The sequence below is a fragment of the Triticum aestivum genome, chromosome 5A (genome assembly GCF_018294505.1).
Source record: "Triticum aestivum cultivar Chinese Spring chromosome 5A, IWGSC CS RefSeq v2.1, whole genome shotgun sequence".
NCBI classification, from domain to species: domain Eukaryota; kingdom Viridiplantae; phylum Streptophyta; class Magnoliopsida; order Poales; family Poaceae; genus Triticum; species Triticum aestivum.
In genome coordinates, this window is record NC_057806.1 from 423,863,387 (window position 1) to 423,876,844 (window position 13,458).

Sequence of the window (13,458 nt, forward strand, 5' to 3'; positions counted from 1 at the left end):
TAGGGCAGCGCCGGCAGAAGGAGCCTGAGAGGCCGGCGTCGTCGGAGCGGGAGCGCCCACAGGAGCAGCCGAGGCGGCCGCCACCGCTCGAGCGGGGTCGCTGGCGGGAGGAGCCGAACAGGCCGGGGCAGCCGCCAACATCGTAGCGGGGAGGACACCGGCCAGAGGGGCCGTGGCGGCCGCCGACGTTGGAGCGTGGGGAGCCATGACGGCTTGACGGATGGGGAGGGGAGCTGGCGGAGGAGAGAAAGCAGGCAACGGGGATTCTGGATCTGGTCTCGCTGGACGCGGAGCAGGCAAGAGCCAGGAGATCAGGCCGGCGGCGGCCGCGCGGCCACGCACGCGAGCGCTTTTGCCATAGCTATTCGTGGGGGAGTCCTTTTCATGGGCGAACATGCATGCATGAGTATTCTCCATTAAGCAGCCGCAGACGCCTTATCAATGGCGCCACTCTTCTTGCCTATGCTCCTGGGAGCCTTCTTCACCTTCTTTATTTTTCCTGTAGAAACCTCATCCACGAGGAGGCAAGCAATCACATTGCGAGACCCATGACAAGTTGCCTCCAAAAAGTCGAGCAAACGGTCAAGCTTTTTCACGAAGACCACCTCGTCAATGCGTGCCAACATAGCGTCACGGTCAAAGATGGGCGACCGAATGGGCTTCGGCGCCTCAGAAGTAGCTGCCAAAGCACCTATCTCATCAACCTCGGCACCCACCGATGCCACCTGGGCAACAACCTCAGGTGAGAGAGCAATAGCAACACCAAAACCTCCATGGTCCACATAGGCAAGTGGCTGACTGGACTCCAACGACAACGGTGAGGTCGCAGTCGTCATCGCCAAGTCCCCACCAAGCGGCCTGATCTCCTTAGGAAGCACCATCGAAATAGGCGAAGTGGGCTCCCCACAAAGCTTCCGCAGCTCAGGCATAATCTGCAGCACCGGGGCCACGACCTCGACAACGGCTTCACTCTCAGAAGCAATCAACACGACGGGCAACGACTACTGACAAGATGTAGCACGAGGGGAGAGATCTCCATACATGCCTGCTTCCCCATCGGCAGAACCAACCAGGATCTCAAGGGACGGGGACAAATCAGGGGCAACGCCAATCTGAAGCTGAGGCAGCGAAGACACATCCGGCACCACCTCAAGTTTGGCGAGAGCGGCCTCCGCTGTCACCAAAACACTCCCAACTCGCGCAACGCAGTCACGAAGCTCAGTGCGAAGCAGCTCGGTCTCCTCCGCCAACCCGACTTGCTGAGCCGAGACAAACTGGAACTGCACGTCTGTCACGGAGACATCACCGGTGGATGGAGACGGTGGAGCATGACATTGGGCTGGTGAAGCTTGGTGGACATGCTTCTTAGCACGGCAGAAGCGGGCGATCTGGCCAGATCCAAGGCAGTTCGTGCATCGGATTGGATCCCTGCAGGAGTGTGCATAGTGACCTCGGCAGAGGCATCGGAAACACCTGTCTCTCAACCATGCCGGCGGAGAACGCCACATATTTATAGCAGGGCGACGGAAAGGAACGGAAGTGGAGTCGCGCCCCCTCGAGACAAGCTGCCACCCCCCAATGCATTCCCACTTGGAGCTTGACACACATGGGCTTCCGGCGACGCCTCGCGGTCGAAACATCCTCTTCAATCTCCCCAACCTGGACGCACCGGAGGCGCCTGCATGACGTGCCCGTCGCCCGCAACAGCGGCGTGGGAAGTTACAGCGGCGGGCGCGCCGTTGTCCTCGACTGAAACGGGGCCATCAGAGACAGCTCCCCAAAGGCTGTTGTCTCCGGCAGCAACGCCGGCCGGCGTGGTAGGCGTATATGCTTGCATCACGGGCATGCGGTGAATCGATAAGGATTCAGAGACCACCCTCTACATCGCTGGCTGGTCTTCGCGTCTTGGATCCAAACGTAGACTGCAAGCTCACCCTCGAAGATATTTTCCCGCTTGTTTTGCTGCTGTGTATTGCATGTCACATCATTTTTGCGAGTAAGGTCGTAGAGACGACGGGTGACTGATCTGAAAAGAAGAAATTGCAGGAGCACTGTACAGACGACGACCTGAAAGCCTGAACTAATGCTAAATGATTCAAATGAATGAAGTCGAGGTGTGCATCCACACTTAACCCTAAACTACTACTAGTCGAATAATGTGTTGTACGTATAATGTTGTGTGCAGAAATGAAGAATAAGAAGCCGGCCTAATCCAATTCCGAACAGGGGACAGTAGGCGGAACGCACGTTGTCCCTTCAGTTATACACATCTTTAGAGAATGGACTGTTTTTTTTCTTTCTTATCATTTGATTTGATATAGGTTGGAATGTCTCTAACTGATTCTGCGGGCTAAATATGTCATCGTCAGATGGTTTTAGTCAACTATCTCTCAGGAATCCTCAAAAAAGAAAAAGATATTCGAAAGAAGAAAAAAACCTACTCACCTCGGAGGGAAGAGGCATGGTTTTAGTCAGCTTATCATGGTACAATGCTAATGCTAATGCTAATGCATACATGATACATTATTCTTCTTTTTTTGCGGGTGGCATACATGATACCTGGATGGATTTGACTATTTTCTTCTAAGTTCATTTCATTGGTTCAATCATATCAAACCTTGTATGAAGTCTCTGTTTTTTTTTCTGCGGGGAGCTTGTATGTAGTCATCATTATTCTTGAACACAACTGAATAAGTCGCTGTACGCTCATAATATTCCTCACGCAGGCCAGTCGGTCGGGAGTGCAGATGCGCTGCGACTGCATGATGTAAACATTATGCACCACTTTCTTGCGCGCGCCGCTTGCTCTCGATGTCAACCGATGACGGCATGATGCAAAGTCGTCTCGGCATCGGCAACCTGGGCTTGCCTCAACAACCCACCAAATCCAGACCTCGCTTTCTTTTCATCGTTCCACGAACGAGCCCAAAGTTCAGGTGCAGCGCTCTGTGCTTCGTTCCATCCGCCACCTGGCTGGGCTGGCGTAGCAACACTAGACTCTGGAGACTGGAGCCCACGCATGAAATACGAATCTTCGCGCGCCTTGCCGGAGGACGGCGGTGTCGTACGGAAAAGAAACGGGGCCGGGGGGACGATGCACGTCGGCTGAACGTGAGACACGTTCCTCGGACGCGCTCACGACCCTGCACATGTCCGTCGCTCGTCGCTCGCGGTGGCGGACTGACGGTGGTGGTGGTGGTGCGACAGCTTTTCCACCGGACGCCGTTGCGCTATGCTGCCGCGAAGCGTAGCTCCACCTGGCGCGCTCGTCGACCACGAAATTCGGCCGGCCCTCGCCACGTCCGGCTGGATTTCCTGGGCCACCACACCAACCACCGAGAGGGGTTCGTTGAAGTTGTAGTTGACTTGGCGCCATGGGTGTCGCCGAGCTGCTTCGCCGCGTGTCGCGCGCCGCCGGATCCGCTCGTGCGTGCGTGCGCTCGGTGGCTGCTTCGCGCCAACGAGACGCGTGAAAACGTGGCCGCCAGGCCGAAGGAACTTACGTCGATTGCATTATTTGGCGCTCTGATTGACTGATTGGATGCTGGATGGAAAGGCGAGGCGATGCATCCGCAACGATCGCTCTCAACATGTCTGGTAACCATCTGTTAACGAGGTCTTTGCTTGGCCGGTGCGTCGCACTGTACGGGGAAGGCGACACGAGCAGCGCATCGGCGCGACACCGAGCAGAAGGGCAGAGTTTACCTTTGGCTGCGAGCTCAAACCGGAGGACATTTCATCGTCCAGTACAGTAAGTGTGACTCTCGGAAGGATCTGGAAATTACCCCTCGTTGAATCTCATCCTCAAGTTGCCGCTAATCATGTTTTTTTTTATTGCGAAGCAGATGACCGAGCCGTGCAACGGTCAGCTGCTTTGACTGCACACCAAACGGGCTTGTGGTTTCATATTTCGGAAGGAGCTTCTGAAATAAGCTAATTAATTGCACAGGCAGGAGTAAGTTAGCACGTCAGGCTAGTATGCTCACTTTTTTCAATTATTAAATATACTTTAGGCCCACGAGCAATGTACATTTCCAAACGTGATGGGTTGTGCCTAAGGCGTATAAAATTATGGAGATTTTAGAGAAATACAATTGTGCATATCTGAATTCAACTGATAGGATAGGCAGACAAAGGCAGCTACATCGCATAGACATTTGCTTCAGCTCTGCTAAGCTGGTAGGGCACCTCATCATGTTTAAAAATGAATTATTTGCTGCAGTGGACAGGATGTTCTCCAATCTAACCTATAAAAACTGAAACAAGATTTTGTACAGGGTGGTTCAGATATGGCATGGGCCGGCAGACCGGCATCCAGCTGCGTGCAATGTATTTGTCGAACAAAATAAGTTTACTGGACAAGCACCGAAGGATCCCAGAAACAATCAACATCAGTTTCTGCAACTTAATTATACAAGACAGATAGCATTATTAAGAGAGTGACAGATGAGAACAATCATGAACTAGCATCAGCCTTCAAACTAGCTCCTATCCTATCCACACGACCTACTCCCTAGCTAACACGAGTATAGGGTTCCGCAAAAAAAGAAAAACACGAGTATAGGGACGATTGGGATTGCTTGTAAAACATTTCTGATGTTAACGCGCCCCCCTAGTCAAGGATGTACCGTACGATCCTAAGAATAGATCCGCTTGTCAAGGGTAAAAAAAATGCTATTCAGCTGATGTTTGCTAGGATGGGATGACAAGTCAAACGTTTTGTACGCAATTTATATTATCGCGAGGATGAAAATTTTAATTTGTAAGCTCGCCAAATCCCGGCAAAAAGCTGAGATGGGCTTTTCATGCTTGCCAACTAAACTTGACATCCTTTGCCAACATCAATTGCCATGCAAATCATTTGCAATTGCCATATCTAAATACAGAGCAAAGGCACTGCTTTTATTTGTTTCCAAAAAAAAACTGTAGACAAGGCCGTGCCATTATAGTAAATAAAAAAAAATCAAGTCCACAAAAGTATTAAACCTAAGTGGTATGATTGTTTATCCATTGTGTCATCCTGGTAAAATTTTATAAATGGGGGAAAATGGTTTTTTTAGAAAAGAAGGATGACCCCGGGCCTCTGGATCTGGGTGATGCATACAACCACTTTATTAATTATTCTCACAAGATCTTACAAAGTAATACCACAGTAAGACTAAAGCCGCCGTCTAAGCAACAAACTGTCGCTACACCTATCCAGTTGATTAAGGAGCGCAGATAGCCTGGGACTAATACCAAACAGACATCGCAGCCAAACCTAACATCTAAGACCTAAGGACCCATCCAGGACGCGTGCCGGGCATGGGTCTCGCTGGTCCGGCGTGCTCTCAGAGGCCGCCGCCGCCAACTGCCACCGCTCCATCTTCAGAACTGTACTGATGCATCAACCTTGCTCGGTCTAGCTATCGTCGACGCCACCACGGCGCCAACAACACCTCATCCCTGCGCGCAAACAGCTGTGCACGTCGCGGTCGCCACTGATACACCTCAGCAACATGCTGCCAAGTACCACCAGCCGACACAACTTGAAGTCTTTGAAAGATCTGTCGTGCGTAGCACCTGCCGACCAGGCATGACAAAGCGTAGCACCTGTTGGTCAGGCATGACTTAACGTCTCCACCGAAGCTCCGTGCAAGACGAAGCCGCTCCACCTCCTACCTCTGACTTCCAACGCTGCTCCACAAGCGATGCTCCCAAGAGAGAAACGACACCGCAGTGCCGCCATCGTCCGATCTGGAACACCAGATCCTAGGGTTTCCCCCAGAGCAGCACGAGTGGGTCAATATTAGTTACACGATGATGCCTCCATCAAGGTAACGGCGTAGAACGCCGCCATCGCCTGCCAACGGCTCGGTTTTCACCGGCAACCATGTCTCCCCAACTCGCAGCCGGGACTAGATGATGGATCTCTAGATCTGATCACCAAGCCTCTGGCCGGCCATCTCTGACGAAGAAGATGACCACCACCATTGGCCAGGGAGACGACGCGAGATGAAGTAGGGCGCTGCCAGCGTGCGTCCTGGCCAGCACCACCGGCGCTCGGCCCATCCCGGACCACGCCTCATGGCCGAGGGCAATGACAAGCGTTGCCACGACGAGGACGCAGACCGGAATCCCAGATCCGGCCCACCCGCGCGTCGCCACGTGGCCACCACCAAACGTCGTTCAGGGGCAGCCCCGCCGCCGTGAGGGACGCCGCCCCACGGGCAGCAGGCGCCAGCCACCGGCGGAACACCGCCGCGCGCCACCGGTTGCGACGAGATCGCCACCGACCGCCGCGAGATATGTGCGAGAACAACGAGGACGCCCCGCCGCCACCTTCCCTGGGCACCACGCGGGCTTCGCCGGTGTCCCCTCCGGCGGCGGCGAAGCGGGGGAGGAGCGGCTGGCGGGGCGGTTAGGGTTTCCCCCGTGCGCCAGAGGCGACGCGCATTACAAATATGATACGTTCTTGCTAATCGTAAGTCGTTTAAGATTTGTTTTTATGTCTAAGTCTATTCTGAGACCAAGGTGTACTTCCCACTGAACCGGGGTAGCACTCTTTAAAATTGATTTAGACACAATAAAATGTTAACAACTTAGATATAAGCTGATAAAAATGATACTCTAAAATGTAAAAAAGATTATAAACAATATCACACCGTTGCTAAGTCAAACTCACGGCGATTATTCTATGGGGGTTCAAACCTAAATTGTTATCAACTGCCTATCAAAATGACAAATAGAGCAAACTGATGTCCGCTAAGGTAATGAAGGTCTTTTGACATCCATGGCTTAAAGCCCTCATGCTTAAAAATGCAGAGGTTACCCTCTTTCCAAAAGTTCCACATAATGTTATATGTATTTTCTTGTTAACTTACATCACTTCCACATATCACTAAGTATCAGTACAAAGAAAAACATCTCGTTTAGGCTCGGTATCAAATTCAATTTTTCCTAAAAGAAAATATACAATTCAACCATCGAGGTCACAATTGGGAGGGAGTCCTAGAACATGTGAGGTGGGTCATACACTTGAAGAATTGGCAGAGAGTCATGACTCATGAGACCAATCTAGCTGACAAGATGGCCGGCCGAGATGATCTTATAATGAAAGAAGGTATTCGAAATACATAGTTTTAGCTATATAAGACGCTAAAATTCATCAGTGTTGAGGAAAATTAAGCAGGAGGGAAGTGTTTGGAGTTCTGCAGGCTTGTTGAAAGGGGGCCTTATGGCCTTCTTCCCACGTTGAGTGGGTCTTGAGTAGTGCGGCATATATTAGATCGTAGATCATATTAGTTGATGTGATTGTGTTGGTGATGCACACGAAAGTGTCTGGTGGATGTAACTTGGCTTCAGTACCATTTTTTCTCAAGCACAAATGATAGAACAATCATCCTACGGTATTTTTCATTAAATTAAACAGTAATACGTACTGCCTCTTTTAGCAGCTCAAATTGAAGTGCTGAAATGTCATATATTATGATAGGGAGGGAGTACAAACTGACCAAGAACTAAAGAAAAGAAAATACTAAAACAGAGAAGCCTGTCCAACTCCTGCACGTGCATGCGCTAAAAGAGCAGTAAAACCTTCAATAAGGAAAGCGATACAACCTAATACTCCTAGTATTGTGTGATGTTCTGGAATACAACAGAGCACAAATCGTGGAACCGTCATTTGGTTTCGGAGAATAATGTGTTTGGTCTCCAGTGGATTAAAATTGCGAAATCATTTCCCCTTGTGAAAGAAAAAGAATTGAGAAATCCTTCCCACAGTGCGCTACAAGTGCAGAGCAGTATTTTGCTTCCCTTCTTCCGCTGTTGGCGGCAATCACATCAGCCGTGGTTTTGTTTTCCGGCAGACAACGAACCCATCACCCCTCTGGCAGCCAACGAACCAGTGGAGTGCCCACCACCCACCACCCACCATCCACACCTTAGGATGTGTTTGGTTCCCGGGATAAGTTTGGGTGGTTGAGGGTATCCCCAACCACCTGGCTAGGGATAACCCTTTTTTTGTTTGGTTGGGTGGGATGGTTAGAGATAGCCATTTTAAGTGTTTGGTTTGAGAGACTGAGGGATGGATACGTTGTGGTGATAACTAAAAAATTCCTGCGATGACCATGCATTATTTTAATCGAATAATTCCATATCGAAGACACTAGTGCACAACCACAACAATCTTTGTATCAAGTACTGGTGATAGGTGAACTGATCCATCTGTGGTCTGCATCTTCGCCGATTCTCAGAACCTATCAGATGACAGAAAGAACAGTGCACATTCAGAGCAGAGAATGCAAATTGGTACACGAATGCCCTGTACAAATTGAGGTTTACTAGTTGAACGTGTAGAAGAGCTTGAGCTCATCAGCCATCTCCTGCTCGTACCACTTTCTCTCCTCATTTTCTCCTGATGCAACTGGTGCCACCCGCCAGATCAAATCGAAGTTGTTGCGCCCACCAGAAACAGATCGAGAACAGAGGCGCATATCAAGATCGAATAAAACCAGCATCACGTACCCAAAGATCGAATAAAACCGGCATCACGTACCCAAAGACAGAGGCACTGAAGCCGCCGCCGCCGCCACTCTGCATCGTAAGTCACCGGCGGCGCGCTCCCATTTGGCGGGGCACGGGTGGGGGCCGCAGGCGTGTGCCTATCTGGGTCCGACCATGGCAGCGCGGCCGCCGCCGCCGCTCATGGCTCGACCATTCCACTTGTACGATTCACCAGCGTGGTCGCTCACCAGCGAATCGAGAGGATAATGTTTCCAGGAGTGTTTTCTGTTCCAGAGAGGGGTGAGAGCGAGAGAAAAACGCTTCGGGCGTGAGACGAGAAGGGTGGCTGGCTTCGCCCGCGAGATTTCGGCGGCTCCGCACATCCCCCGTTTTAGGGAATATTCCAGGAATAATGGCTATCCTTATCCCTTCTATCCCTCAAACCAAACGGGTGGCAACCATTTAAAAAGGGGATATCCCTGTCCCCCGAGGGATAGCCTCTGAACCAAACACATCCTTATATAAAGGCCCAGCCTCTCAGGTCTCAACTGTCTCCTCAGGCAGGTCTCACCTTTCTCCTTAAACACCACAACGCAGCTCCCCTGCATCCACAGCTCCCGGGAACATTCCTTGATCTGTTGCTCGGTTGCCTTCAGCATTGGTAGGTCGCCATGGCCGCGCAATCTTGGAACCCTTTCTCTTGCTGCGTCCGCGGGGCAGCCGTGGACGGCGACGACCGCTGCGAGTCGCGGAGGGGCAATAAGGGCAGCCCGAGATCGCCGCTGAAGAACCTGAGCTCGTCGGGGACGCTGTCACCGGAGGAGCTGTCGCTGACGCTGTCCGGCTCGAACCTGCACGCCTTCACGTACGCCGAGCTCCGCGCGGCGACGGCGAGCTTCTCGCGCGCCAACTACCTCGGCTGCGGCGGGTTCGGCCCGGTCTACAAGGGCGCCGTCGACGACAACCTCCGCCCCGGGCTGGCCGCGCAGCCCGTCGCCGTCAAGTACCTCGACCTGGAGTGCGGCACGCAGGGACACCAAGAGTGGCTGGTGAGTGCCAACAGAGCCTCATTGTCGACCACGAATGTGCAAGGTCGATCAAATGCTTGGTGATTAGCCCACGATGCCAACTGACGACGGAATATTTTGCATGTTGTTCCAGGCTGAAGTTTTCTTTCTCGGGCAACTGAGGCACAAGAACCTGGTGAAACTCATCGGCTACTGCTACGAGAACGAACACCGGATGCTGGTGTACGAGTTCATGAGCGCCGGGAGCTTGGAGAAGCACCTCTTCAAAGGTGAGTTGCTGAGGCCAACAAGTTCAACAAATTTGTTAAATTAATTAAAAGTACATGAGCGATGATCTGCTTCTGTTCCCTGCCTTTATTCTCTGTTTCCTTTTTGTCAAGTCAAGGGGATAAGAGAGCAGTTATGCGCCTTGCAAACGAACATATCTCTTTTAAAATTAGATTAGTACTGGATTGTTGGTGCAAACTTATTGGTCTTGGTCTGTTGATCAACGTGCAGCATGTAGCTGACCTGAAATATCCTACTGTCTTCAGGTAGCATCAATGGCTCTCTACCATGGGTGACAAGGATGAAGATCGCCGTCGGCGCGGCAAAGGGCCTCGCCTTCCTCCATGGTGCCGACCCGCCGGTGATCTACCGCGATTTCAAAGCCTCCAACATCTTGCTCGACTCGGTAAGCCACCCGCAATATTCAGGCTTTTTCAGTTCCAACACTAAACTGAAATGTCACCATCATTTGGGGACAACACGTCACCTGCCATGACTGAATAATTTCTGTAACGTCCAACAGAAAAAAGGATAAGCCTGGGTCCCTTCCAAGTTCCAGGCTGACACAAATTATTTTGCCACAAAATATTTTACTTTAGAAAATATAAAATGCTTTTAGAATCCTCATTTCATTTTGAAAATTTCTGGTCTTAGATGGCACAGACAGCACTGACGTGACCAGAACTAGGAAGGTTCTTGGATGCATATCAGGCTTGAGAAATCCAGTCTGTCTGACCCCCACATCACACACCTAATTAAAACATATTTAACCATCACTGTCCAGCTTACACAAATAAATAACCTGCAAATTAGAGGCATATAAACAGTAATATTCTTATTTCATCTTATCTTTGGGCTGGCCAGACGTTTCACCTAACCAAATTTGAACTTCTATTATTTCAGGACTACAACACTAAATTGTCAGACTTTGGGCTGGCCAAGGATGGACCTCAAGGCGACGCAACACACGTGACAACACGTGTAATGGGGACACACGGGTACGCAGCGCCTGAGTACATCATGACGGGCCACTTAACCGCCAAAAGCGATGTCTATAGCTTCGGTGTGGTGCTTCTGGAGCTCCTCTCGGGACGACAATCCGTGGACCGTGCACGACGACCAAGAGAGCAAAACCTAGTGGATTGGGCTAGACCGTACCTCAAACGATCAGACAAATTGTACCAGGTGATGGACTCGACCCTCGACTGCCAATACTCGTGCAAGGGTGCTGAGGTGGCTGCATTGGTGGCGTACAAGTGTCTGAGCCAAAACCCCAAGTCAAGACCATCCATGAGGGAGGTCGTCAAGGCATTGGAGCCCGTAGTAGGCATGGAAGACTTCTTTCCAGTGGGACCGTTTGTGTTCACCATTGTCGTTGAAGAGGACAAGGTGATGGACATGAAGGTGGAGGTTGAGGAAAAGCACCAACACCATCACCAGAACCATCAGGACAGACATCGACAAAAATACCCCGAGTCGGCAATCCATGGTGGCATTGTGCTCCATGGTGACCACGGGCATGTTGCCGGGTTCACCGGTACGTTGCGGCGGCAACAGAGGACGTTGAGTTACCACCGGGAAAGAGGGGCTTAGTGGTTCAAGAGTATAATAGGGGAGGCAGTTAGGATTGTAGAGATAGAAGGTATTTATATGTACATACTATTGAGATGTGATACGGTGTCACATCGTTTGTTTAGAACTGTGGACGTGTGTCTTTCTTTTCTTCATGATAGTGGCAAACCTGCAAAAGTTTGGTTTGGATTATGGCCGGGTTTCTTGTTCAAAGATGTGTGCAAATGAATGGGTCTACTTGAAAAGGATGCCACTTTCACTTTCAAATAGTTGGTCCAACATTATGAATCGTTGACAAGTGAAAGTGAAAGTGAAAGTGAAAGTGACATCCTCAGTTAATTCCGGCCAAAATAAATAAATAACCAGGAGCATATACAAAAGCCTGTCTTATCCTAAGAAATAATAGAGGCAAAATAATGCAAGAAGAAAACCCTACCACAAGTTGATGTTGATGGCCTGAGTTAATGATGTCAATTTGGACCTCACGTCCAACGGTCCGGGTTCCACCTCACAGACGCCCGGGACTGGGGCTGCGTCTTCAGCTACAGTGCCGATGAGTACGCTGAGATTCGGTTCTTTTGAGCCAGCTTTGTTCCTCCTAGGTTGTGGAGCAATCGCGTGAAGTCTGAGGACGTGATAGAACACTCGCTCCCTCCTCTAGACTTTGCAGTGGCTGCTGCCTCTCTGGATGGGAGCCTGGAGGCGACGGTTACTATGATGACTTCGGTTGAGGGAGGGGAGGATCATGGGCAGGTGGCCCCTCCTTCTCCTACTCCTTTTGATGTTTCCCCACTGATGAAGACGACGGCGGAGGGCTCTGTGTTGCCGACTGGCGACGTGATTGGTTTGGGAGGGGACCCAGGCAGGTGGCCTCGCCTCCCTCTTCTCCTATACTGGTCAGGGCGGCCGAGCCTGAGGCTTCCTTGGGCCCTGCGAGCCGGCCGTCTCCTGCTCGGTTGCAGGGGCTGCTCCAGCCGTCGCCGGCCGTGGTGGTCGCGACGCCTCCTTGCCTGAGGGCTGGGTCGGGTGGGGAGCGGGGGCAGGCGGCTCCCGCGCTCACTTCACCTCGTTCGTCTGTGGAGGGGATGACGGCGGTGTGGGCCGTGTCTCCTTCTAGTCAGAGGGCCAGGTCAGGCGGGGAGCGTGGGCAGGTGGCCCAGTTTTCTCTTCCCCCGCGCTCGCCATGGGCATTGGGGACCCCGCCGGTGCTTGCGGCGGATCGTGGTGCCTCTTCGGGTGTTGCAGCCTCGCCGTGCGTTGGGGGTGAGGCTGGAGGTCCTACCCAAAACAGGGCCACCCGGGAGGAGGTCATCACGTTTGGAGGTATTCCGGATCCCGTTTCTGCGGGGCAACGGATGAGTGGCCGTCTCCAGGACCGGCCGGATGTTGATGACATGCAGCTGAGGTGCGCCAAGCGGGCGGCCAAGCTTCGTGATATTGAGATCACTACTGGTATGTTGGTCAACACCTCCAATTCCATTCTGCATTTTTCTAATGATGAGATTATTCATAATGCAAATCAGTTAGGAGTTTCACTAGGTAATAATGATGATAGTGAAATCTCTAAATCCGTTAATGATATCCTGGATCTTGAAGCGGGACGTGCTTTAGAACTGATTCGTAACCTAGCAGCGGTAAAACCTATGAACGATTCGGACATTGATGCTTTGGGAGTCAGAGTGCTAGACACTTTCTGTGCAGATATTGCCCCATCCCTCCCCGAGTCAGAGGAGGATGACGATTCGATACCCCTAGGGGATGTTGCACCCATCGAGGATCGGAGTGTTAGGTCCATGGAGCCCGGTTGTGAGGACCGGGTGGAGGACCAAAACAAGCCTAAACATAAGTGGAGGCGAAAGATTTATCCAGCTTCAGCGGTGCGTAGAAGTGCTAGGAACCGTATGACCAAAAAAATTCATGATGAATTATGAGAGGGATTTTTTGGAATAGCAGAGGTCTAAGAGACTTGGCTAAAAGAAGATTTCTAGCAGATGCTTCGATTTAACATAGGTTGGACTTTATCGCCCTTTCAGAAACAGGAAGGGGTAATTTCGCACCACAGTTCCTAAATACTTTATCGAAAGGTGTCGATTTTGATTGGCGCTGC

The 13,458-nt window shown here is 51.3% G+C and overlaps 1 protein-coding gene and 1 long non-coding RNA gene across 2 annotated transcripts; one reads left to right on the forward strand and one right to left on the reverse strand.

Annotated features, from left to right (window-relative positions):
- Nucleotides 1-7,965: 7,965 nt before the first annotated feature.
- Nucleotides 7,966-8,995, reverse strand: LOC123103735 (uncharacterized). The gene is made up of 2 exons (XR_006449947.1): nucleotides 8,323-8,995; nucleotides 7,966-8,237 (listed from the first exon to the last, which is right to left on the reverse strand). It is a non-coding gene; the product is annotated as an uncharacterized lncRNA (long non-coding RNA).
- Nucleotides 8,996-9,049: 54 nt separating this feature from the next.
- Nucleotides 9,050-11,543, forward strand: LOC123103736 (serine/threonine-protein kinase RIPK). Its single transcript, XM_044525405.1, has 4 exons — nucleotides 9,050-9,533; nucleotides 9,646-9,781; nucleotides 10,046-10,185; nucleotides 10,683-11,543. The coding sequence occupies exons 1-4, from the start codon at nucleotides 9,156-9,158 to the stop codon at nucleotides 11,370-11,372; spliced, it is 1,344 nt and encodes a 447-aa protein (XP_044381340.1). The 5' UTR covers nucleotides 9,050-9,155; the 3' UTR covers nucleotides 11,373-11,543.
- The last annotated feature ends 1,915 nt before the right edge of the window (nucleotides 11,544-13,458 follow it).